Here is a 26,314-nt window from a genome sequence, read left to right on the forward strand (position 1 = left end):
CTCGTTCGAAATTCAAAATCTTGGACGCATTCGTTCGTCGGCGGGTACGGTCCGCCCGAGTGCGCTCCTTAGCAAATACGCTTAAATATGTCGCGTACTCTTAGTCCATTGTTTTTACCTAAGATAAGCTCTTTTTTTTCGATGTTGGACTACACGGTATAAATCGGTGTACACTGATATTATGTAAATGATTTTAAATTGACTGCCCTAAGTAATACACATACAATTATGCTTAATATACAGCGTGTATTTTTGATACGGGCACATAGTCAAAAGGTAGTTAAGTAGTTTAAGCTGTTATGAACACACTGTCATAGGTTTTATACGAAATGGATGAGTTTTCTTTTTTCCATATAACATTATTTAACAAGCAATGTATCACTGTTTTGTATGCAGTGCTGCTCACGACTGTCACAAGTGAACATGATGTATGTAATGTGCTGATAGAAAAATATCATAAAATAATTTATTTAGTTAAGACTAAAATAAAAATAAAAATTAAGAATTGTTTCATAGCAATAAAATATCCATTCCATTACGTCACGATATAGTGAAAAAAAAGTCACTTGTATGAGCGTGACGTAGTGGAAACTACAATTTACATAAAATTGTTTGGTATAAGTTTTTAGCACCAAGATTAAATATACTAGTGATTCTGAGTTGAAAGCACCCAAAAACATCAGGATCTGTGAGAATCGAGTCTTCTATTTAAAAAAAAAAAAAAACAGATATGAGGGGGCACAAAAAGCCTACATACATGCGCGTATGGCAGCTACCTTAATAAACTACAAACACCTGTATTATATACCGTTAAATTTAAAAGTAAGTTATCAAACGTTATCATGCCTAACAGCTTCAGGTTTATCAGTAAGGCTAAGACGGTCGGCTCCTTACCATTTGTCACCATGCCTGTCACGTTCTAACCAGTATGTAAGCGCGAAAGTGACGGGTATAGTGACAGGTGATAAAAATGGAACCATGCTGCCACCGCAGAAGTATATTGCACCATCTCTCTCTTACCGAAATACAGGAAAAGGATGCGTGTATGTGCAAGCACACACTGCTCTCCCTTAGAGTTGGTCAAAGGCTTCTAGCCAATGATAGCCGACACCAGATAATTTGGGATGAGTACCACCGTGGCCGGGTGGTCTAGTGGTTGGGACATTAGCCAAGTAAGCTTTGGACCCGGGTACGTCCTTAAACTACGTCCATAAGAGAGGTATGGGCATTGTGAATGTCATCTCGCTTTTTATGGTAGGGCACAGCCAGTGGATGTCATTCCAGATCTAGAGCAGAGCCCAACTGAGGAAGTACCTCCACCTTACAGAAAACAGCAGCCAAATAACACTAGACCCTACTCATAGTGTTGTGTTCCTGCCGGTGAGTAAGGTTGCCAGAGCTCAACGAGGGTCGGGAGGGGGTTAGGGTCGGCAACGCGCATGTAACTCCTCTGGAGTTGCAGGCATACATAGGCTACGGAGACTGCTTACCATCAGGCGGGCCGTATGCTTGTTGCCACCGACGTAGTATAAAAAAAAAAGTAAGCTTAAGACGCGGGTTCGACCCGCCTCAGCCACCGGTGGACTTGATTACTTTTTCTTTGGTGAATGATATCTATTTCAGTTTATAATTGATCAGAAGTGTTAAAAAAATAGTGTCATGTACTCGACTTCTGGAATGCCGCTAAAGGTCCCGTGACTACTTTAGGCTAGGCATTTTATCGTATATTAAATCACGTATTAAAAGCTGCTAGTAAATCCTAATTCCTAGTCCATCCTCTAATTCTATCAGCATTACAAGTTCTAAATTAAATTACGACGTCTATTCGAATTACCTATTATTAAACGACAAGATTTACAAAATGATTTCCTACGTGTGTCCTTATTACGTGGCCATAGAGTCGTCAATCGCGAATTAGGTTTGTTAAAACATTTGCCCTGGGTGTTATTCCGATTGCCGATACCGATCGAGGGCAAAAAAAAACACTTTTTGTGCTCATAAAATTTGTCTATTCATAATCAAATTATGAGCTAACCTTCTCCAGAATTAACTCCAGGCTTATAGGTAGGTTATTTTATAGGTACCCTTATTGCCTAAGTACTTTAGCAATAGAACCCCTAGGGATGTAACGATGTTAACGAACAATACATGATTTTATCGATACTATACCAATACCGATGTATTAAGTGTATAATCCACGATACCGATACACATAGCTTAGTAGTTAGTTAATAAATGTAATAAATAAAGAATTATGTGATGTAATAGACACCTGATTATGTGAAGTGAGAAGAACTAAAAAAATATAACAAAAATACCAAATCATAATCAAAGAAAGGATTTACTTAGGTAAGCAAAAGTAAATCAAGATAGTAATTAAAGTTCACTTTAGTTAGAGAATGGAGAATTTGGTTAACGAAACAAAGTTTATTCAAATTATTACCAGATAATCTGTTGACAAATCTTTTGTATTTGAGCTTTTCAAACTGTGATATCGAGTGTATTTGAATCGGCGATGCTGATATACCGCCCTGCCGATTTTATTGGCCGATATATCGGTATCGGTATTGCTACGTTACGAAATACTGATTTTCCTTGCAATCTTGCAAATGGAACTGAAACGCCTTTCCACGGCTTATATCAACCAGATCGACAAATTGCCGTCGCTCAGATGAATTGTTTATGCCCTCGTAGTATCTATTATGAGCAGACATAGAAGTTTTGTGGCAAAATACAATGATATCGATAACTTTACCTATATTTTATGAAGCGAAGATAGCTACCGCAAAATACACAACACGATATATTTTTTAATATATTGGTCGTTTGCTCTTCTTTGTATACTACGGTTTATGTTTTTATTTTTAAGTACAAATTAATGTAATAAAGAAATTATGTATAGGTATTTCTCGGTAATTAACAGCAAGTATAATTTACATCTCTTAATTATTAATCTATGACTGACTTATCGATAACAGATTTATCGATGTTTATTTTTTTCAAACACTCGTTTTTGCCACAAAAACTTCTGAGATTTATGATCTTTCAGAAATAAAGGTTTTATCTGAAACTGGGTGTTACTCTGTTCCAAAAAAACTCGCCCTTACTCGTTAAGCAGTAGCAACTAGCATCGCAGGCGCAGCCGCAAACGAGCTGACACACCGACGACTGTCAGCTTCAATTATGGCCGCCCTCGCCGCCAAGACACTTTTGCGCGCTTGCTTCAATTTGAATATAGAACTGCGTTTTTTTCCGGTTTTTTGTTTGTCTTTAATGTTTTCAAAGGCGGTTTTGGATGTTAAATTAAGATATTCTGTTAAGTTGGTCGACGTGTCGGTTTGTTTTGCTTGTGTGGTTAGCCAATAATTTTAATAAGATGACTTTTATGGGTTCAGTTACATTTTATACCTCCCCGACATAAAGTCCCAGATAAATAAATATTATCTATCAATTTACGAGAAATATAAGTATCGAAACATTGGCTCTCAGAACTAGGAGACTCAATAGCGTTTTCATTTTAAAAAGACATGTTTGGCATGAACATAAGGCATTAAGGCATTATTCCGCCATTTGTTCCTTCATGTTTTGTGCAATAAAGATTAAATAAATAAACATTTACATAGACGGTCCAAGGACTTAGCAGCGTGTTTTATAGCACAGACTGTGGAAGTGTTATTTTTACGTCCTATAGATTTTCGAAGTTTATGATAAAACGTCCACGTTTTGTGGTAACAAATTCGCTGCGGAGTTAGCTTGGTCTAACTCTTACATATCTTTATGTGGTACGTTCGTTACTTAAAATTGTTATACAAAGAAAATAGAGCGGGTACAAGTTTCGCATGTAAAACTAATACTCTCTCTATACAAGGGTGTTTATTTATTCACCTGCAATTAACGGACTAAATATATAGGTCATATTGAGCAACTTTTACTATGGCACCAACCCCGAAATCGGGAAAAAAAATGAATCACCCAAATAGAAAAGTCAAGGTCAGACAGCTAAAATGCATGAAACTGCCAATTTTTTTCGCGATTTAGGGATTGATCCCATAGTAAAAGTTCCTCAGTATTACCTATATATTCACCCCGTAAATTGATATTTTGATACTTTAATGTTCTTGTCAAATTTCATGTTAGGGGTCATCCATAAATTACATCACACGAATTCCAAGATTTTTTGACACGTTTCCTTGACGCCCTGCCTCCCCTAAACGTGTGACGTAATCAATGTATGTCGCTTTTAAATGAAGTGTAACTTCGATTATATGGCGGCTAGGGTCATGTGACTCTGACTTATAATAGAGAACAATCATTTTTAGGGTTCCGTAGCCAACTGGCAAAAAACGGAACCCTTATGGATTCGTCATGTCTGTGTGTCTGTCCGTCCGTATGTCACCGCCACTTTTTTCCGAAACTATAACAATAAATTTTGGGGGTTCCCCATACTTAGAACTGTAATTCAAAAAAATTTTTCATCAAACCCATACGTGTGGGGTATCTATGGATAGGTCTTCAAAATGATATTGAGGTTTCTAATATCATTGCCCCGAGATCCATCCCGGGGTCCCAGTATGTGTCTAGTTTGGTCCAGCGCTCGGGGTGGATTCGGCAGACGTGCCCTGCCCGGTCCCAGTTTAGCTTGGCGGCCTTCAAGCCCACATCCTCAACGCCGGTTTTGGAACGCAGTTCGGTGTATATAACACGGTCGACTCTGCGAATACACAGTATGCTGCGTTCCAATTGCTCTTTGGCAAACTTTGAGTCTGGACTTTTCAGATCCAGTTTGAGACCATGTTTGGGCGCCGTAGGTGAGGATGGGCAGGATACACATGACGACAAGTTTGCGCTTTAAAGAGAGTGGAAGGTTGCCCTTCATTAGCGTCTTCAAGGACCAGAAGCTCTTCCAGGCGTTTGCGATACGGCGATTTTCTTTTTAGCACACTCTATATACAAAGAAAGATTATAATTGTTATTAATTCAAGGAAAAAAAATCTAGAATTAAGTTGTTACATTATACTATCAAATTAGTTATAAAATAAAGAATTATGTCACATTGCACTTATTGCTGTGTGGCTGACCTCAACACTAGTGCCGACTACATATACTTACTCTTACATACATAACTAATGACATACCATTTGAATCTAAGGAAGGATATATTTTTGCTGAAACGTCAACACATTTTTTCAACGAGAAAAACAAGGAATTCCTGCGTCGACTTTTTTCGCTGTCACCGTGTGGTCTTGTAGTGTAGGATGCGTCCAATAATCCGTGAACAGGGACATTTGTCATCACTTCCGACTGTAGGGTAACCAAATTGTAGTGAAATTAGTGCAACTTGATTTAGTTATGATTATTGAGCAAAAATCGCCTGCCGTTACCAACAAAATGATCTAACTCGATGTCTTCGTTCAGGTAAATAAATATTAATATTTGTGGGATCAAACTAGCCCCCAAACTAAGCAAAGCTTGTACTGTGGGTACTAAAGCGACGATAGATACATACTGAATACATAGAAAACACCCACGACTTAGGAAGAAATATCTGTGTTCATCACAAAAATAAACGCGCTTACTAGGATTCAAACCCAGGACCATCGGCTTGGGAAGGCTCACTAGGCCAGACCGGTCGACAAGGTGTGTGTATTCGAAACTCATATTTCTATGGCAAGCTATTCAAAAAAAATGGAAAGAAAAAACTCAGATAAATCCATAAAGTACACTGGTATTTATACTTACTTCATTATTTATACAAACCTTTAGGCGGGGCAAGACGGGTTCGTATTAAACCAGTTGAGTTTTAGGCCAAAATCTGAGTAAGTATGACTCTAATGTTGCCAGTTTCTATTTAATTCTGATTCTGAGTAAGTTCGATAATGTATAGAGCATTTTATTAGTTATCCAAGTTCCTAAGACGTCAGGTTATTAAGATCTCAAATTCCTAGCTCTTCAGATTCTCATAATGCCGGATTCTGAGTAGGTCAGAAAATCACATAACCATTGTGACATTGTCATTAAGAACTATCTATTAATTACTTTATCATATTTAATCTTAAAGTGGCCAGTCTCTCAGATATCTGCTGATTGTACCTGGCCTTTTCGAAATTAAATATACATAAAATCTGTCCTAATAAGAAAGCGTTATTTCCAGAATTCATCATTAAAAGAATCTGCTTAATATTTTAATCGAATCGTTGCTAATCGGATGAGATAAGAAACTGCATAAATCCGATCCCAACTTATTACCAATCAGACGTATTACTGTCATGTCACGGGACCATATACGAATCTGACCTACTCAGAAATTGTTTTAAAAAGAAAGTGACTTCTATATCATAAGTCGTATGTCGATATTGTTTTGTTCAGAAAGATACCTATGGCGAATCTGGCCTCTACAGAGTCGGGCTTACTCAGATTCGGGCCCAAAAACGAAACTGTCTCAATACGAATCTGCCCTGGCCCGCCTAAAGGTATACAAAGTGTCGGTAAAATATTTTTATATTTTTATTATTGTGTGTAAGTACGTTAATTTGTAAGGTTGTGAAATTACATGATACTCGTATTTTATTTATACTTAATTACATATTGATCTTGTGAACCATATTTAAGAGAAGTATGGGCACTGTGAATGTCATCTCGCTTTGTGTGGCAGGGCACAGCACAGCGAATGTCATTCCAGATCTAGAGCAGAGCCCAACTGGGGAAGTACCCCCCTTACAGAAATCCGCAGCCAAATAACACTAGACCCTACTCATAGTGCTGTGTTCCTGTCGGTGAGTAAGGTTGCCAGAGCTGAACGAGGATGCGGAGTGTTAGGGTAGGCAACGCGCAAGTCTGGAGTCGCAGGCTTACATAGGCTACGGATACTGCTTACCATCAGGCGGGCCGTACGCTTGTTTGCCACTGACGTAGTATAAAAGTTGTGATACAGGACTATAGTTGCTTTATCATGGTACTGACAATCTTATATCGATAAACGCCAATCAAAAAGTAAGTATATCGGAATGACAAGTGGTATGAAAAGTGACAAGTGGTACGAAAAGTGCCAAGTGGTACGAAAAGTGACATAATTTGGCGTTTTCCATTTGGCTGTTGTCTGACCGAAACGCGGCACAAAATTTACGTTTGGCATTTGTGCCCTTTGTAGAGATAAATAAATAAAATAAATAAATATTATACGACATTATTACACAAATTGACTAAGTCCCACAGTAAGCTCAATAAGGCTTGTGTTGAGGGTACTTAGACAACGATATATATAATATATAAATATTTATAAATACTTAAATACATAGAAAACACCCATGACTCAGGAACAAATATCCATGCTCATCACACGAATAAATGCCCTTACCAGGATTTGAACCCGGGACCATCAGCTTCGTAGGCAGGGTCACTACCCACTAGGCCAAACCGGTCGTCAAGAGATCGATCAAAGAGTACTGAAATACTGAGGTGTTCAAACTATACTCGATCGTGCATATGATTTACCGAATAATCATTAGTAGTAGAACAGAAAAGCATATTCCAATAGGAAAAATTGTCTCAGCCGTTAAAAAAAGACATATCTTTGAAAATTTTGGATTCCAAACACCTAAAATCGTCTGCGTAGTCGTACTCTTTCGCCAAGGAGTACACTTAAATGTAATCTTACGTAATTCAAGTACGGTTTAGTTGCAAGCTTACGCCCGTAATCTAAGTAGGTATAATGAACGAATTTAAACAGTCGTGGGACATACATTAAGCTAATTTCACGGCTCAACTCTCGTGTTTTTAGACACTCGCGCGACATGTTTCAGAGAGCCTAGGTCTCCTTTTTCAAGCACTAACAGCTCGAGTAGCGTTCACGATGGTCGCGCTTCGATCTACCTAGTCTCTCCGAAACATGTCGCGCGAGTGACTAAAACAGTCAAATTAGCTTGATCTATAATAAATGACCTTTTTTAGGATGCTTGCAACAGCACCAAAGCCTAGTGCGATCCAAAAGGAACTCTCCCACCTCAAGCGTGGCGACTGCACAATTACCCCCACTCAACCACCCCATCCATCAGCGCGCGCGCCGCGCCGCTCGATTACCGTTCGAATTTAGAACCAAACGCCACAATTAACCGTTACGCGAAATGATGGATCGATATGTAACGTCATTATTACGATTTTAAAATAGTGTGCGGTTATTAATGATTCTTTTAACGCGGAAAAAGTAATTAGGCCCCAAGATTGCTGCTTTTACCGGAAATAATTCGATGTGCTTTTTGAAAGTAATTATTTATTGCTCGCGTACTTTAAACTTAGCTTAATTTAAAATTAAAATATAACTTGATATCATTTTACTAGATGTTTTATCAGACTTAATAGTTTATTAGTAGTTTGTATTCGTTTTCAATACCTAATCAAAAATTGAAGAAATCGCGAAGTCTGGTTAACGGATCTGGCCGCGTAGCCAACGTTACAATCGTTCACGCTCCGTAGCGTATCGTAGCTATCTCTCTCTATCACTCTTCCATATTAGTGCGACTGTGACAGTTGCATGTCGTTCGCCACGAAGCGTGAACGATATGCACGTTGGCTACGCGGCCTGGTGACCGAAGAGCTGGCGGTTTCCTCGCACAACTAATCAATATTGCTATGCAACGACGAAACGCCGCTAGCATCCGTGGTACAGTGCCTCAAGGGCCTATTTTAGATTTACGGTAGTTAAAGTAACACCACTGTATATATCCATTATGTATACTGTTACTGTAAATAAAACAACAGATCTATCTTCATCATAAAGTTAGCTACCCAAGTGGTTTTAAATAGTGGTATGTATTTAAGAAAATTCTGAAAAAGACTTTAGACCAAAATTCGAACTAAGGGAACCCTTGTTTGCTTTATGCTACAATTATCTTATCTTGTTGCTAATAACATTAATTTCTCGGTCCCTCTCGCCAGAAATAGTCCTCAATAAGGATAGATGTAATAACCTCTTAATACATCGCTGGTCTACTTCATTTTGTCTCTCGGTACGCATTCGCTACTCCAAATAGAACATATATGCACCTTATTTTTATTGAATTCCGTTAACTCCGGGGTATGGGTAAGTTCGTTTAAGGAAACTAAATGGCACATGTTAACGGCACCAATCATGGGACATTTAAGAGAAAATTTGGAGTATTTTTGATATTTCACCGACATCCGTCAAATTTCTACTGCTTTATGCTTTATAACTTGAATGTCCAATTCATCCTTTATGTTTTCTATATATTTAATGAAAGCTACTTCAATTGGTTTCAATATTATTAACCAATTAAAAATATGTTTTTTTCTCCAGTCATGGGATGTATGGCGCAATTAATTTTCAAACTAACAAATATCAGTGAAAAATTAAACTTAAGCAGCTCTTTTGCTCTTATTTTTGATAAAATGTAACCAGTGAATTAAAACTAATGTTAAATACTTGTTTTACAGGATTTGTTTATACCATCCCATTACTGGTGCCCGTTCCATTATAGGGGTGTTTATTATAGTTCATTTAAAAAATATATATATTTTTATATATTTTTTTTAATATATATTTTTATATATTTTTTTTACTTTTTATTTTTATAAAAAGTAATTAAATGTTGTATATAGCGTTGTTGTAATACGGGCATTACATTTAATTCAACCAAACAATTGAAAACTGTGACATATCAACGTATTTTCCGGTATAGTACTTACGTTTAGTAGCAAATGTATACGCTCGTAAGGGATAATAAGTTTTTGGCAAAAATTTCATTTTTGGTACAAGCTTTTATCGCTAACTGTACTTTTCTTTCCACAGGCAACTAATACTCAACGAGACAATTCTAAAAACCCCAAACACAATTAGGTTGCGTTGTTTTATCACAGAGTTCCTATGTCCACCTCTTGTCTCCATTATCAGATCAGCTCGATGGTACCATAATATTGCATTGTCACCCGACTTACATATGTATGCAAATTTTCAGCTCAATCGGAAACCGGGAAGTGGATCAAATTTAACTTGCAAGATTTGATTACAAACAGACAACGGTCAGGTGAAAGTAAATAAAAGCTTGTAAAAAGAAATAAGATAAAAATAAATTGGATGGATTTAATTAGAATACTGGTGTCTTTGAAAAAGTTACTTAATTTTAGCTCAGGTATGCACCCTGTAAATTAACGGAAATAAATAAAAAACACGGTGTATAAGGCATAATGCTTTCCACTTGTTCATTGTTTTGTGTAAATCAACTTCCTACATATAAAAAATCCACCGTACATGCTTTTTTATTCCTGCTACCCTGGTGGCGCCTAACAATCCGGGCACATCCGGGTGCGCGCGCACATTAATAACGGCCGTCAACGCGCGCGCGATGAGCTGGAGCGGTATGACAAATATTTAATTTAAGAATGTTTCGACCTGAACCCTCGACTTGTAAAGTGTGGATTTTTGAATTCCGAACACCGCTGCTTTGATAGTTGGGCATTTTCTAAAATAAATATTGCAAAAACCTGATTCTTACAAATCTGGACTTTCTTGCGCTCATTTTACTCAGAATCGTTAGCATTCTCAATCTTACTGTTTAAATAATGCCCGTTCCATTACGTCACAATTGACTGCGACAAGCGTGACGTAGTGGAAACTACAATTTCCATTCTAATTTGTGGGACACTTTTTTAGCATCAAGATTGAATACCTACTTATGCTAGTGGTTCTGAGTTGAAAGAACCCAAAAACACCAGTATCACCAGGTTGAGATTTTTTTGCATACTACAATGTTTTTACATGAGTTGAAAGTGTAATTAATTTCTAAATGTGTGAAGTAAATTTTCTCGTAGGTATGATATTAGTATGTAAAAGCACAAAACAGATAGGTACAGAAATCAATCTACATACAAAGTGCGCTCGTACAACGCACACATAGACACTGCTCACGACACGATATCTTGGACTGGTTGGGACTAATGCGAGCGCGAGTGCCACTCGCTTGAGACGCGTATGTGAACTTTTTTTATGCAATAGTGGAGCAACAAAAAAAAGTTATTATAATTGTTCAGAGGACGGTTGTTTAAATTCAACATTAAACGGATCCCACAAATGTTAAACTACCAGTGGTTTCAGAGATACAAGTAGGTAACTGCTTGTATTTCGATGGTTCGTTTTAACGTTAGGGCTTGTGAACAAATCACGCGAGATTTTTTCGGCTACTTTTTTGCCCCCTCCTCCCCCTTGGTGATATTTGGTGAGGTTCTTGGCTAACCCCCCCTCCCCCACATAACCTCACGTGTATTTTCATTGTATTTTTTCATTCGACCTAATTTGAAGATAAATAGTATTGTATAGAGCAAATCTTGTTTAATACTTGCTATTTTGAAGTGCCAAGTGAAGATTTATGTTTAACGAAACCGAGAAAAAGTATGTAGTAGATATTTTTTCTCAGTTCCGTTCACTATAGAAAAATACACGTGAGGTCCCCCTCCCCCAACGTGATCTGTCGTAATTTTTCCGTGACTCCCCTCCCCCCCTAATGAACCTCGCGTGATTTGTGCAGAAGCCCTTACACAGAACAGTTAGATAGGTAGGTAAGCGCTCTGCCCCGGCCCCCGAAGAATATATCTAAGATCGTTTTATATAATCGTTTCCTATTTTTAATCAGTATAAACGTAGTAACAATTTTTTTAAAGGTAAATTCGTGTCACCTTACGTAAGTTTTAAAACATGTTTTTTTGTTTGTGTCGATATTGTGTTGTTTTAGTGCCATTTGATAGATTTGGGTCTAAAACGGATAGGGAAATAGAAATTGTGTAAATAGGGTAATCCGTTTAGAAGTTATTAGGGATTTTCGATAGTGAAAATTGACAAACGTAAAATTTTGTATATTTTTGTTCCGTAAGCTTTTTGTATTGTATCAGGTTTATTGTTTTTTTTTGTAGGATAATTGTACATGAAATAGCGAATTTATTACACTTTAAAATATAATAATCGTACATTTCACCAATGTCGATTTTTATTCGATTTTTATTCATATCTAAAAAAATATCGATTTCGTCACTGAGTGATCATCAAAAAGCCACATATTTTGACTGAGGTGTAGTTTGTGAATTTAGGGCTTGTAGAGATAGAAGCTTGGCTATACAAGAGGTCTGATAACTTTTTGACAGTGCAAGTTTTATTGTTTCGTCTTGGCAACATTTTACATGAAAATATTTTTGGTGGGATTCGAATATACAGGTCATAAGTACTTTTTTTGTCGTGTGATTTATTCCAAATAAAATTTGCATAGGCATATTAACAAAAAATACTTTCTTATTTCCCGTCTGACAGACCACGAAAACGATGACAAGCAGAACGTCGTTACGTCGCGCTGAAACCGATACCGTTTGCGCGTGCTCCGTTCAAGGAACTGTCATAGAACAAACGGCCCAATGCGAACAATGCTTATAAGATAACACCGAAACGATACCGATCTGCCCGTGTCAAAAGTGACCTTTTTAGTTGAAGAAATGTTTGGATACTGACAGATCAGTATCGTATAGATGTGACATCTTATAAACATTGTTCGAATTGGGCCGAAATTCTCACAAATTGGCCTTTGGAGGTAGGTATGCTTATTTTGCGTATTCGATTTCTCCAAATTTTTAAACAGGATGGTTGCAGGCCAAGTAGATATAGACAGATAGGGACGCGGCCGGAAACCCCGTTTCTCGCCGAGATTTGTATAGTGCTTTTCACAAACTTGCAATGAAATAAAATAAAAATCAAATTGTTTTATTCGTAGACACAGCTAAAAACAAATTACGAATCTACTACTATTTGATGGTTGACTGCAAAGACGTTTGTCACAATTTGACGTTTAAAAACAAAAGAAGGTTGCCTTACAGACTTAGGTGTGTAAGGCTGTATGAAATTCCTTTACATATCATCTTCACTCATCGCACCGGATACGTAGTATCTCCGGATCTAATATAAAGTAAGTCATGTCAACATTTCATTGCAAGTTTGAGAAAATATTTGCATTATGTCCAGGTACAGTCAGCATCAAAAGTAGTGGATCAAATAACGTTTCATAAGTATCTACCATTCTGTAACAGCTTAACAAAAAGTGATGTCTTTAATATAGAACAACTAAGACTGTAAAAGATATACTTTTGAGCACGAATTTTAGAAATTTATCTATATTTGGAAAAGTTATCCGGAATATCAGATACTTTTGGCGCGTTGTTTCATCCGCTACTTTTGATGCTGACTGTACAACAATAAGTAATTAGGGATATTCCGAAAACTATATAGAACTAAGTAGAACTGTTTACGAAATTGTAAGTAAGATGGCGCTTGGCTTCCATAAATATTGCTGCATTATCTAATTCTTTCGATTAGGTTGTGACATTAGAATCAGTTAAGATAGGAAGAAAAAAAGCAGAAAGTAGATGAAATACTTCGGTCTTAGCGGCATTCTACGGCTAATAAAATAAGTGTTATAAACTTTTGAAAACATTAAGATATTTTTTCTTGTTTTCTATTCGTGATCCACTTGGAAAACCGAACTAGACAGTTAAGTTAATAAACATAAAAACAACGCAAGCCGTCGGCAAAAATGGTTCCGGACAAAAGGGCCTGAAATATGTTAGTTAAATAAGTTAGTCAATCGACAGTTTTACCTATTTTAAAGAAAATATACTTACTTAAGGATTTTGGTATTGACAGCTAGACAACTCTGCGTGCAGCATACCTTTTTGGGGTATAAGCCAAAAAAACACTTGTAAAAACATGTCTTTTCAGTCGTTTTGGTTCTAGAATGGATATGCCAATCATGTCGGGTTCCATTAACGCGGTACTTAGTAGATAAGTGGGAAAAAACTTAAAACGAGATCACGGTCATGTCAGAACCCTTGACGTCCCTTGAGACACGGTAGCGGAGGGTCGTAAGATTTGTAAGAGTGTATAATGGGTTCCGCACCTAATATTTACCGGCTCGGACAGAAGATGTTGATGGGATTTAACCCAACAGCAGGAGCTACCCACTAGGGTACCAGTGAGTTTCTAAAAACTTAAATTATCGCGAGTAAAGCTGAAAACATTTACGAACATATTTAAACAACGCGTGGGAACTACATACATAGGTAGTTGAAAACTTCAAACCCTAAAAATTTTATAAGCCAATAACCAAAAAGTTAAATAGTGAAAAGTACACGTAAATACAATCCGAGTTCCCAACCATCCCCCAGACCCACATAAAGTTTATATAAACTTCATGTGGAGCTAGGGGATGGTTGAGTCCCTCCATTGGTCTGGCTACTTACAAAATGGTTTGTAATAGTTTCCTTATATAATATATAATAATCAAGATTGAGAATATGAGTAAAGTAACAATATTTTTTGACAATTTTAAAGCGTCTGGTAAAAGTTACCGCGAGCGAAAATGGTCTGGCAATGTTGATTATCAATTTTAAACGTTTTCTAAGACATACATTAGAATCAGCCATTAGAATTTAAGAAAAGTTAATAATATGTTTACCTACCTTTAGCACCTTGTACCGGACAAAAGGCCGTAGGGCCAATATAGCAAGTATGCAGACATTAAAAGTACTTCTTCTCTCGTGTCGAGGTTCCCCTAAACAGTGGATGCCCAGAAAACAGCGGTGCTGACAGCCCGGACCGTGGCATCTCTCAGCTCAGATTCAGAGCACGAGTGCGGTAGCTTTTAAGTACTTACTAACACTATATTATCCCGTACATATTATTCCTGAGAAAATAAGTAAGGTCTGGCGGCTCTAGGATCTTCCTCCTTAAAAATAAGAAGTGTAAAGATTTAATATTTTTAAATGTTATTAAACAAAGTGTCATCGTTTAAGGAGTACAATCAATGTCTTAATTATTTGTTACAGGTAGCTAGAGTATATTTCTGTGGCCCTAGTGAAAAAGGGTACAAGTCTCTGGCAGTTTAGGTGTATAAGGGCATAAGTGTTACGTGGAACTTACACCCCTTTACACCTGCGCTGCCAGAGACTTGTACTCTTCTTCACTAGGGCCACAGATTTTAAAAAGTACTTTCTTTGTTCGTGGGCTCCATGGCCATGACTACGCAACCCCAGAAGCTAGTAACCGCATATAGATCTCCAAAGATAAGCGGTGTTTAAAAAAGTGTCAAAGTTGTAAAAAGTGTAAGTTCAAAGTGGCGACCGACTGCTTCCAATTACGCACAAATTGCTGGTTTCCTCAGGATATTCGTATTTTATCGCTAACTGGCTTGTTTGTATGCTTAGTAATTTAATGTTTTTTAGTAAATCTTTATCAATTCCAGACGGTTCGATGCAAGATTTGTCACGTGCAGCTTCTTGTGTGAATAAAAATATTTTCACCAGACTACACCAGTTCGTTAAGCCTCTCTGAATTCTCCAAACACTGATGAGAAGGTTGCATTACGTCCACAAAAAATATGCTATAACACAATCTAAATGATTGAATTGGTTCAGACAAATACTATAAACATAAGTTAAGTAATTCCTTTCTGAAATAAACATGCAAAATACAAAGTATTAAAGAAATTAGGGTACGGGAGGTTCTATCGGCTAGTTTAGGTAATTCAATCATGATTCATTAAATATGTAGCATCTAGATATTTAAAAAAGTTTTGATATCAAAATAAGCCACTACTAATTGGCTGTCAATTCGCACAAACTTAAAGAGATCAGATAATTACTCAAGAGATAAATTTCTTCAATTTAACAAATCTGATTTCACCCCTTGTATGCGGGAAATACTCGACCTTTTTAAATTCGAAGAAAGCAAATTTATTTTACACACCGTGACTAAGTACGAGTAAGTATAAGTTTGTGGAATTTCTTGAGGTAACTTTTGTATTTCTAAAATTAAAAAAATGTATATGTATTTACTGAAACGTGACGCAACGAATGGGGTCCACAAAAAATTATTGCAACACACGTTGAAAGATGAAAGCAAGCAGAAGATTATTATAACGAGCCCATTGTGTCCCACTGCTGGGCAAAGGCCTCCCCCCTCTTCTTCCACTCATCCCGGTTTTGAGCTACGACCGGCCAGTCCCTTGAATAAATATAAGGAATAACCGGCGAATAACCAAAGGAGTTCTAAGGAAACCTACGAGTAAATCAGTTTAAACAGGCATAATACAGTTCTAAATATTGAAAACGGGGGAGGCGTTTCCTTGAACGGCTTGGACAACGGTATCGGTTTCAACGCTACGTTCCAGCTGTCATCTTTTCTGTCAGACGCGGTAGGTAGCTACATAATACGGGTATTTTTTTTCCACCGCCCACGACTCTGAACAGAACGGCTTCTGTATTCAAACGGGGAGTGCATGGGTGCGATTCGATTTTGCTGTATGACGGCTCATGACATTACCTTTTCTTGCAAATTGACCGTGAATACTTAGATCGCATTTGTTAGATACAATTTTATTTTGGCTACAGTATGATATCCCGTAATTTATCCCGTAATATTTCGCTAAGTGTGTAATCGGCAATAAAGCATGCGTTCGTAAAATACTTACGTTATCCACAAAGTGTAGGTCTAATGTATCTATGTACATGAATTTGCAATAAAATAAATAAAATTAAATAAGTAAATCATAGCTGGATCCTTTAGCTTTCCAGGGATTAATGTATTTTTATTATTACTAGGTACATCACTAGGCCGAAAACGAATTCTTAATCTATTCTTAACTAACTAGATATTTTTTTTTTGTTATAGTGGCATAACGATCTCTATAAAGCCCAAATCGTACAGCTTAAAATCAGGTGAAATCTGCTCACATCATTTGAAATCACAGAAGTAGTAGTACGTAAAGCAGGTAACGAAATATCAAAGCTCCCGAAACGCCAAAGTTCAACAAGGGCAAAAAGTAAACACAGCAATAAATACACCCAATAACCCCAATATAGCCATAAAGTATCGTTTGCAAAACAAAAATTTTTTCTAAAGACTCCCCGGAGACGCGACCCACACATGCATACTTATGCGCGCGCGTCGCTTTGATCTCTACGCGCGCACTCCACTCGTAAATCTGCGCATTGAATCAATAACAGCATATCTCCTTCACCCCCCACACACAACCCCCAACTCTAATACATCAGTAATAAAGTTCAAACTAGCATATTCTTTGTATAAACTTAGGACGGTTTGTAACAGATGGTCAGTAAATATTGTCGAGACAAATTTCGAACGCTGGGAATCATCAAGTTTACAGTTAAGCTGATTTGATTAGATTTATTAAGTGTTGAGATTATTTGATGAAAATTGGAACAGATTTCGTTAAGGTTTGAGCAGACTGGCGAGAAACAGGGTGATGTCTTAACGTACTAGTGAGGTAGTAAATAGGTAAGAGTATTCGTAAATTTAATTGACACTAGCGTTACCGAAGGTCTCAGTTTTAACTCGGGCATTTTACTTTCGTATATACAAGATACATTGTATTGTAATTACTCATTGCTGTGATCAGTTTTTACTAAAGCAATAACTGTAAAATACCAAAAATAAATATTAAATGCAATCTAACAGGCGTATTCTAATTTTAATAAGATGATCTGAATTCAATTTGTATTTGATATGGATATCCTGTTATTTAAATTAGAATGAGCCTGTTAGAAAGACTAGGCGTCTTTGTCCAACTCTAAGGACGAGAAATACGTCATTGTACCTGGTAATATGAATCCCTTACGAATTACTTATATCCTACTGTATCGTGGCAAACCTGCATGATGCAGTCACCGCATGCACTGGCTAGTAAAAAAAATTGGCCCTTTTCGCTCGTCTTTTGTTTTTCCGGGGCAATTTTGTCGACAACTTGAAGGCAAATCGCACAACTCAAATTAGATTTATTTAATGTTATTCAAAATTAATGGGCTGCCTCTAACGCAGGTAAAGATTGTATAGGTAAAATACTTAAGTAAGTCACCTGTTGTATGTAGTTGTGGCGTGTTCGAATAGACAATACATGTTTGAAAGACACACACAAACAAAACAAATGTCTATTCGAACACGTCACAGCTACATACAACAGGTGACTTACTTAAGTTTTTTACCTATAATAGTTTTAAGTGCTGCTTTTGTTTATACGTAATCCAAGTCTTATTTGTATGTCAATAAATCGCTTGACTGCATGAGGCTTGGGTTAGGTTTCGACCCGAAATCTAAGAACGCACGATTGTTACAGCCCTTTCTTATGGTTAAAAACTAAAGGCGCATGATTGAAGCTACTTATTTCCTTGATATTCGCTGCTGAAGTTTTTATCTGCTAGCGCATGGTGAGCCCGCGTACCCCGCAGTAGCACCCGCTGCCGGAATTCATCGTTCGGCTCGACGAAGAATTCCGGCTAGAGAACGCTAAGGCCAGTGACGATATTTTATTAGTAGACTCACATAGTGATTATATTGTTTTACTATAAGAACTAAGTTTTTATTTACTACACTGCTTTGTAGTTAGCCGGCTATACTACTCTGTTTTGCTCTATTATTGTTATCTCAGAAAGTTATTAAATTAGGTATGCTTGTTCACCACTGTCACTGACCAATTGAATGCTTAAAGACTTCATCAGACGCGCGCGACGATACCCCAATATGCAATATCAATCTTCTTGCATTGCACACGATACTCGTGGCGTTACCTAGCGTTTTAAGTTAATAACAATATGATTATCAGTCGACAGTGTTTACTAACGTGCGCACGCGCAGATTACAATTTATCGGGAATTATACTATCTGATTTATTTTATCGCAATTAAATAATAATACAATCTGGTGCATAGATAATTTTGTCAAGTAATTGTTTCAGTTTATCTTGATTAATTAAGGATATATGATGAACTCATATTATGTTATGATTCTTTTGATTTCTTTACTAGTTCAGTGACCTAGATATGTTTGTTGTTTGATAATTACCATTATTTGTTTCCTGCTTCCCAATAAGGTCAATGCGAGTGTCAAATGTCATACGAATAAGGGTGGATGTCACGGGATGATGAGAGGATGATGAATATGAGAGGACTAAGTGCCGAGCCATGGTGAACATCGACTTTACTTGGAACTCTTCGCTTAAGGCCTTGATCACACGTACAATAATTGCAGTTCTTTAGAAAATTCACCCTCTAATAGGATTAAAAAGCGGCCAAGTGCGAGTCGGACTCGCCCATGAAGGGTTCCGTACCATTTATGACGTATTAAAAAAAACCTACTTACTAGATCTCGTTCAAACCAATTTTCTGTGGAAGTTTGCATGGTAATGTATATCATATATTTTTTTAGTTTTATCATTCTGTTATTTTAGAAGTTACAGGGGGGGGGGGGGTGACACACACATTTTACCACTTTGGAAGTGTCTCTCGCGCAAAACTATTCCGTTTAGAAAAAAATTATATTAGAAGCCTCCATATCATTTTTTAAGACCTATCCATATACCCCACACGTATGGGTTTGATGAAAAAAGATTTTTTGAGTTTCAGTTCAAAATTTATTGTTTTTTTTCTATTTTTGTGTGAAAATCTTAATGCGGTTCATATAATACATCTACTTACCAAGTTTGAACAGTATAGCTCTTATAGTTTCGGAAAAAAGTGGCTGTGACATAAACGGACAGACGGACATGACGAATCTATAAGGGTTCCGTTTTTTGCCATTTGGCTACGGAACCCTAAAAAGGAGTTGGAAGTGTGTTTCGGGAAATAAATCCGTGGACAAAGTATAAAATAAAACAATGGGTTTACAAAAACGTATACTACTTTAAACCACTCGCTTTTTAGTATTTTAACTGACAGATAATATCTCCTAATTATCTGTTTATTCCTTTCTGTTATCTGTTCTTCATAACTCATTTTGAACTTAAGACTCCTGAACCAAAAGTTCTTGGGGCTGTTCCCCCTGAACCTCCTCGCTCCACGCTCCAGGGCAGTTGTAGTGGCGTCTGACGCGCAGGTAATCCCAATAGGTGACGTAGTCCTGCTGGCCCATCACTCCTTGCCAATCCTGAATGGACATGGATGTAATTGAATTGATTAGTAATAAGGCAAACGAAACTGAATAATGAATATAATTAATCTGACCGTTACTGAGATATTATTTACTTTTACGGGACTAGAATGTGTACATTTAAGCTTTAACACCATTTAAATCCAGAAAATTTCCCTTTTTGACAGTTGATGGGTTCACTATCTTCAAAAATAATATTGAGAAAGAGAACGGAATGGCATGTGGCAGAGTCTTTCAATAAAACAATATTAGACTGCCTTCCCACTGAGGCGATCATAAGCGGAGATGAGAAGAGACGTACGGGATCAATAGAGTTTGTGCGGAAAGAGAAGACTCGTAGAATGTAAGGGATTCAAATTCCATACCTTCTACGACTCTTCTCTTTCCGCTCAGACTCTAGCATTAATTGTACCTAATCCACATCATTTTTCCTTCCCCTGGATTAAAACCCAAGCTTGGTTGATTCCTTCATCCCCACCTCAGTGTTAAGGCAGCCTTAGTGTCCTGCCCAGCCCATCAAGAGGAAATCGTCAGTTTTTGAGATACTGGCAAACCGTTATTATGAGACACTTACATGCAATGCCACCATGGTGGGGCGTCCGTTGATGCTGAACCCATAGCCCCCGTAGTGCATGGAGCTGGCGTACTCGTAGGGCAAGCCCATGTTGTTGACTATGTTTGAAGAGTACTTGTCGAAATTATGTTCCATGCCTGAAGCAATCCAAAGTTAATCAATATGATTAAATATAAATTAGTATGTAAAGTCAATACGGGAGCAGTTGGCCTTACTCGTGGTATTATTGGGACTTCACACATTTGCTACTTGCGTTTGGTGGCAAATGTATGAACTTTCAATAAACACCAATTAATGTGTTAACAGGCCTCAACGTGAACGCCAGTCACTCTTATCCCGCGATCACACCAGGGATCGGAACCGGTTTTTTGCAAAAACATCGAAATAACCATATATTTCGGTTTATTTTATACTCTAAATGTAGGACTCAGTTGTGTTTTCAGATAACGACTTCGTATTATTAGATTGCCTAATTAGAAAAGAAGTAATTAACAAAGAACGAAAAAATACCGTTTTCGTTCCCATACAAAAAATACCGGTTTCCGATCACTGGATCACACTTACCCGTATTACCTTATAAGAGCACTCATAGGATAAGAGAGAGGATAGGAAGTACGTTAAGTCAAGGAATTTTATTTCATAACAAAGCCGCTAGGGATCTCATACTACTCGTATTGTCAGGGCGAAACGGTACATAATTCAAATTCCTTGACATGACGCACGCATGCGAGCTTCGAGCCATGCTAAGATCGAAAGCTGTGTATTGTTTACGGCAGATGCCTTTCCACTGAGGTAGAAAAGGGCGGAGATCTGAGGAGACATGCGGGAACCAACCAATAGCATTGGTTGTGATTCAGCGGAGCGAAGAAAAGATGTGGATTACAAGTACCTATTGTTATAGTTCGTGTAACCTTCGCACCTCTCTTATCTCTGCCGCAATGAAAGGCAGTCAAAATCCCGAAGCTTATGAACGCAGAGCACTTACGATCACGGTCGAATTTCGGTCTTCTGTAGCACAGTGTTTGGACACTACCAGACGGATTTCGTCCTTGATATTGCCCACTCATTATCACTCTCTGCGAATTCTGCGAGCGCAGTAACAGGGGGATCACAAGTCCAGGGTATGAAATAACCAGGCTAGTAGTTTTCCTGACATAATCGTCCCTGTTGTATTTAGTCCCGCTCGTGGACGATGGCGTACATAGGCTACGGAGATTGCTTAACATCAGAATGGCCGTATGCTTGTTTGCCACCGACGTAGTATAATAAAAAAAGATGTTGGTGTGATTCGGTCGCAGGTCCCGGGTATGATGAACTAACCAGGCCAGATGTTCTCACACATAAACCATCACTGTTATATTTAAACTACATGTGCACTAAGTCCAGGATATATAGCCACTCGTGGACGATGGTGGTGTGCAGGGAACACCAGCATCTCAGGTTCAGGGTATAAACTAACCAGGCCAGATATTCTCCCACATAATCCTGACATAATCATCCCTGTTGTATGTAGACTGCATGTGTACGAAGCCCAGACTATGCAGCCACTCGTGGACGATGGTGGTGTGCAGAGAGCAGCTAGGCCAGGTCAGGTTGAGGATGTGGATGCCGCGGGTGGACCAGTAACCCACGTGCGCGTAGCAGCCATCGTTGTAGTTCTGAAGCCGTTTGAAATACAAATGTAATAATTTTAAGTACAGATTATAGTTTTAAGTAAACAATGAAATAAAAAAGTTACGTATAGTTTTAAGATAAAAATTGCATGCTAATGCTTAACCAGCAAAATATGTCACTGTACGTAAATATCGATCCAATATCACCCTGTTGTACCATAATTTATGCAAATACCTAAATAATGTTTACGAGGCACTTGGAATACTTTAAAGATTAACTCTAGCTCTAACCATCTCTTTTTTATGTAATTTTTATTTTTCCATTTTAAACGGATGTTTTTGCGTTGGAAAAGTTAACCCTTAACGTTAAGTAGTTAGAGAAATAATATTATACCATTTTAGCATACATTTAAATTTTACCTGTATTTTATTGGAATGTGTTGAATATAAGTGTTTTGCCAATAAATAATTTTCATATGACCATCAGTCGCATCAAGCGGAAGCAAGCTATTCCTCTCAATAGCCGCCATTGAAGATGGCGTTCTGGGAGGCCTCGCTGCAATAAGCATACTTATTTAATAATATTATACGTACGGTAACACGGACGTAGTTTCTGTCGCTGTTGTTCCTGAGTCTGAAGCGGATGCAGCTGTTCCTCTCGATGGCCGCCATGGCGTTCAAGATGGCATTTTGAGCGGCTTGGGCTGCAATAAAGGCAGACTTATTTACTAATATTTATTATGGAGAAGTAGAAGTCATCCACTGGGTAAAGGATGATTCTCGCTAGAATAGTCCGGATCTGGGCCGAGGTGTCCGACACCCCAGTTTTCCATATTAGCGTCGCGTGATTACCGACCACCCGTCATAGAAAATGAAGTATCGGAAACCTCAGTCTGGCCTCGGCCGCGAAACAAACAAACAATTGGTTAAATTGGCAAACGTATGGTGGTCGACGTCAGCGTCGAGTGCACTGTGAAACGATGCCTTATTGGTTTTTATGATGTAAACAAAGTATCTTAAAATTTAGGAGGGATAGTCCTAACCAAATTCCTAAGATCTTTACAAAATTTCATAGATTCTTCTTAAGACAATAATACGTTATCGTCGAAAAACATGTCCAACCTTTAGTATGGTGTCGTTCCACAGTGCGCTTGACACTGACGCCGATCGCCATGCAACCAATTGTTTGTTTGTTTCGCGGCCGAGGCATGATAGCATCTAATTGAATTCTTAAATAAAGCGAACTATGTATCCTAGAGCTCAGAGTCAGCTTTAGTAACCTTACGCTCTCGCTCGGAATGTGCGACCGAAAGGCTCGTTCCGTGGGCTACTGTACTTACTGAAGTGCCCCTGTGCGAACTCGTACACCACAACATTGTTGGGCCACTTGGTGTTCGGCCAGATGTACGCGTTGCGGCCGCTGGCGAAGTCCTCCAGCATGCCCTGCACCTGGGCCTCGTCCAGCAGTATGTCACCCTGGTACTTGCCGCTGTTCTCCCATACTTTGGCGTGAGGGTTAGCCGCTTGGCGGTCTTCGATGCGGAATCCGAAATCTGGTTTGGTTAAGTTGTAAATGTTAAAAGATGTATTCAAAAATCTTCCTTCCTTACAGGAACCCGAAAGATTTTAAGTGTATTCCTGATCATATTTAAAGGCTAAAATGTCCTACACACTTTTCTGGAATTCGCCTATTTTTACAGTTAATACCAATTTTAAATATTGTTGGCTATGTTGGCATTATGGCACGTAGTCTAAATACCTATCCTTATTGATTGGTGTTAAATACATTTGAAAATCGAAAGAACATAAAAACATTTTTGTTGAGATTTACCTAAACTCATATAACGTTTTTACCTTTTTTTGGCCTCAGAAATGCGTTATGTAAATCTTTCGTTTTCTTGTGAGCACCTTGTAATTGAAATATTCTTTAATGGTATAATATGCCTCAGACGCTAAAAAGTTATACCTACATACGATGTAGGTAGTTTAAAAATAAAATTTTCACCACCGACAAATATTTTACTGGTAAAAGCTCTCTTAATTGTTCAAAAACTAATGAGAAAGTTACATTTTATCCACATCACAAATTTTGAGTAGTTTCCTTATGACACTACCTAGCTGGTAAAATTTACTATTAGATAATGATTTTGAATGATATTTTTTTTTATTACGTTCATTTGGATTTAATTTGGTTTTTTTTCGGTATTTCATAGTTAGTATTTTCCTCGCATTGGTGTGGTCAACAATTTTGTATTTCACTCGGAGGCATCAACTCGCAACGCTCTGGTTTCTACTTCTAGACAACTTTGCCCCTTGTAAAACAAATAATAACTATTACAGTCTCCTTCTATTTCATCTATCAACCTACCAGTCTTGGCGCTTTCCAGAAAACTCCTAAACGCCTCTATCTCATCTCGAGACCTCGTCACGGGCGGCACAGCGGTCGCGGCAACCACCAAAAGCAACACACCAAAGCGCAACATCGTACCGGAATAACAACTACGCATATAAAACACCCATTTATATATGTTATCGTGTGATTGTGAGTGATTAAAAGATAATGTGATTAAAAACTGTGGTTTTGTTACAAATACAATAAATACTGGGCTCTGTGAGCTGTAGACCTCGCGAGCATAACTTAAGAGCCCCCGGCAAGCTCGGCCGAATTTTACCTTCCCATACATTCGTTCTCATTTAAAAACTACGTGTTGGATTGTAATGAAACATTACACATACAATGACATGAGGTATATCTAGTCCTGTAGGGCTAAGATGGTCGAATCTTTATCATTTATCACCATGCCTGTCACGTTCTTACAAGTATGTAAGCGCGAAAGTGACGGACATAGTGACAAGTGATAAAAATGGAACCGCTGCCACTGCTGTAATTAGTTTATATAGTGCCAGTTTATAAAACAAACGAAATAAAGCAATAACAAGTTTTGTATGAAAAATTTAAATTCGCTGTATTTTTTTAACTATGGTATTTGAAGCTAGAAGTTTGCTGGGGACCCTTAAAACTGAATATATGTAAGGCTCTGCCATTAAAAAAAATTCACGAGAATCGGTTGAGATCTGCGACCTGGGGGCCAATTTTTGAATTTCGACCGCTCGATTTCGTGTGCTCCCTTTAATAATATCTCCACTACTAGGCATTTAAATTCTACTAATAGAATTGAAAACGAGTGGTAAATTCCACTGGATTCCCAATTTCTATCGCTCCTACTTTAAAAATATCATTTCGCCGTTTTCAACAAATTTTTGAGTGACGAAATCGAGCGCTCGAAATTCAAGAATCGCCCCCTGTACGGCTACACTGACGTATTCGCTAGCGTGTCCGTAATTTTGTAGCCACAGTAAATTTACTGCCATCTTTCGACACATGATTAAAACTTTTAGAACGCCATTTGCCTTTGATCCTTATTCTTTCACTGATATGTGTTAAGTTTGTTAAATATCACAAAGTGGCGCCATCTAATAGATCGAAAGCCAAATGTATGGTGGCATAGCGCTACAACCTTCATTCAGCCTATGCTCGGTAAGATATCGCCACTTTTTGTTAGCCAGTGCGCTAGAGGCAGACCAGTGACCACTGTAACGATTGTGATACCACAGACTGTGCAAGTGTTATTTTAAACGTCAACTTCTATGAAATTATGATGTTTAAAATAACACTTGCACAGTCTGCGCTATCAAAGCCTTGTTAGGGTGACAGTTCAGTTTAGTATGAAAAATTTAGTTCCAATGAAATTCCGCAATATGGCGCGTGATCATATATTACTGGTCAGGCTTTATCTTAGGCTTGAAGAAAGTAGAAAACGCCTACCAGATACCAGTGGTACCAGTGGGGCGACACTCCTCCTTTCGGCTCCGTTCGGCTCAGCATTGCTCCAAGCAATTATAAGAGTTGGCACAACTTGACGTCCCTATACGTGCACGACCACAGATAAGATAACGTCTTGAATTTTGACAACCCTAAATGGCCGAAAGGGATAGTGCCATACATTAGAAAGGGACTGCATAATTAGTCCTTGAATCGCTGTCAAACTTCGATTTACTGGGAAGTATCATTACTGTACGATAGTACTATTATTTATTCTGTAGCGGTACTTAAGTTTTTGGACGAAGCTAGTTGCGGATTTTATA

At 37.9% G+C, this 26,314-nt stretch overlaps 1 protein-coding gene across 1 annotated transcript; it reads right to left on the reverse strand.

Annotated features, from left to right (window-relative positions):
• Positions 1-19,714: 19,714 nt before the first annotated feature.
• Positions 19,715-24,668, reverse strand: LOC133524456 (astacin-like metalloprotease toxin 5). The gene is made up of 6 exons (XM_061860496.1): positions 24,537-24,668; positions 23,509-23,721; positions 22,763-22,872; positions 22,015-22,213; positions 20,556-20,692; positions 19,715-19,978 (listed from the first exon to the last, which is right to left on the reverse strand). Exons 1-6 carry the CDS (start codon positions 24,649-24,651, stop codon positions 19,835-19,837), a joined length of 918 nt encoding a protein of 305 aa, XP_061716480.1. The 5' UTR covers positions 24,652-24,668; the 3' UTR covers positions 19,715-19,834.
• Between the last annotated feature and the right edge of the window lie 1,646 nt (positions 24,669-26,314).

Source organism: Cydia pomonella, chromosome 1 (genome assembly GCF_033807575.1).
Source record: "Cydia pomonella isolate Wapato2018A chromosome 1, ilCydPomo1, whole genome shotgun sequence".
Classification (NCBI taxonomy): Eukaryota; Metazoa; Arthropoda; class Insecta; order Lepidoptera; family Tortricidae; genus Cydia; species Cydia pomonella.

Bases quoted from the DNA above. Each gene is read 5' to 3' on its own strand.
- LOC133524456 (XM_061860496.1), bottom strand. From the start codon at position 24,651: ATGTTGCGCTTTGGTGTGTTGCTTTTGGTGGTTGCCGCGACCGCTGTG. The intron at 20,693-22,014 runs GTTAGTTTATAC...GGATTGCTTCAG, and splicing joins GTGGGAGAATATCTGGCCTG to GCATGGAACATAATTTCGAC. The intron at 19,979-20,555 runs GTAAGTGTCTCA...ATGTCCATTCAG, and splicing joins CCACCATGGTGGCATTGCAT to GATTGGCAAGGAGTGATGGG.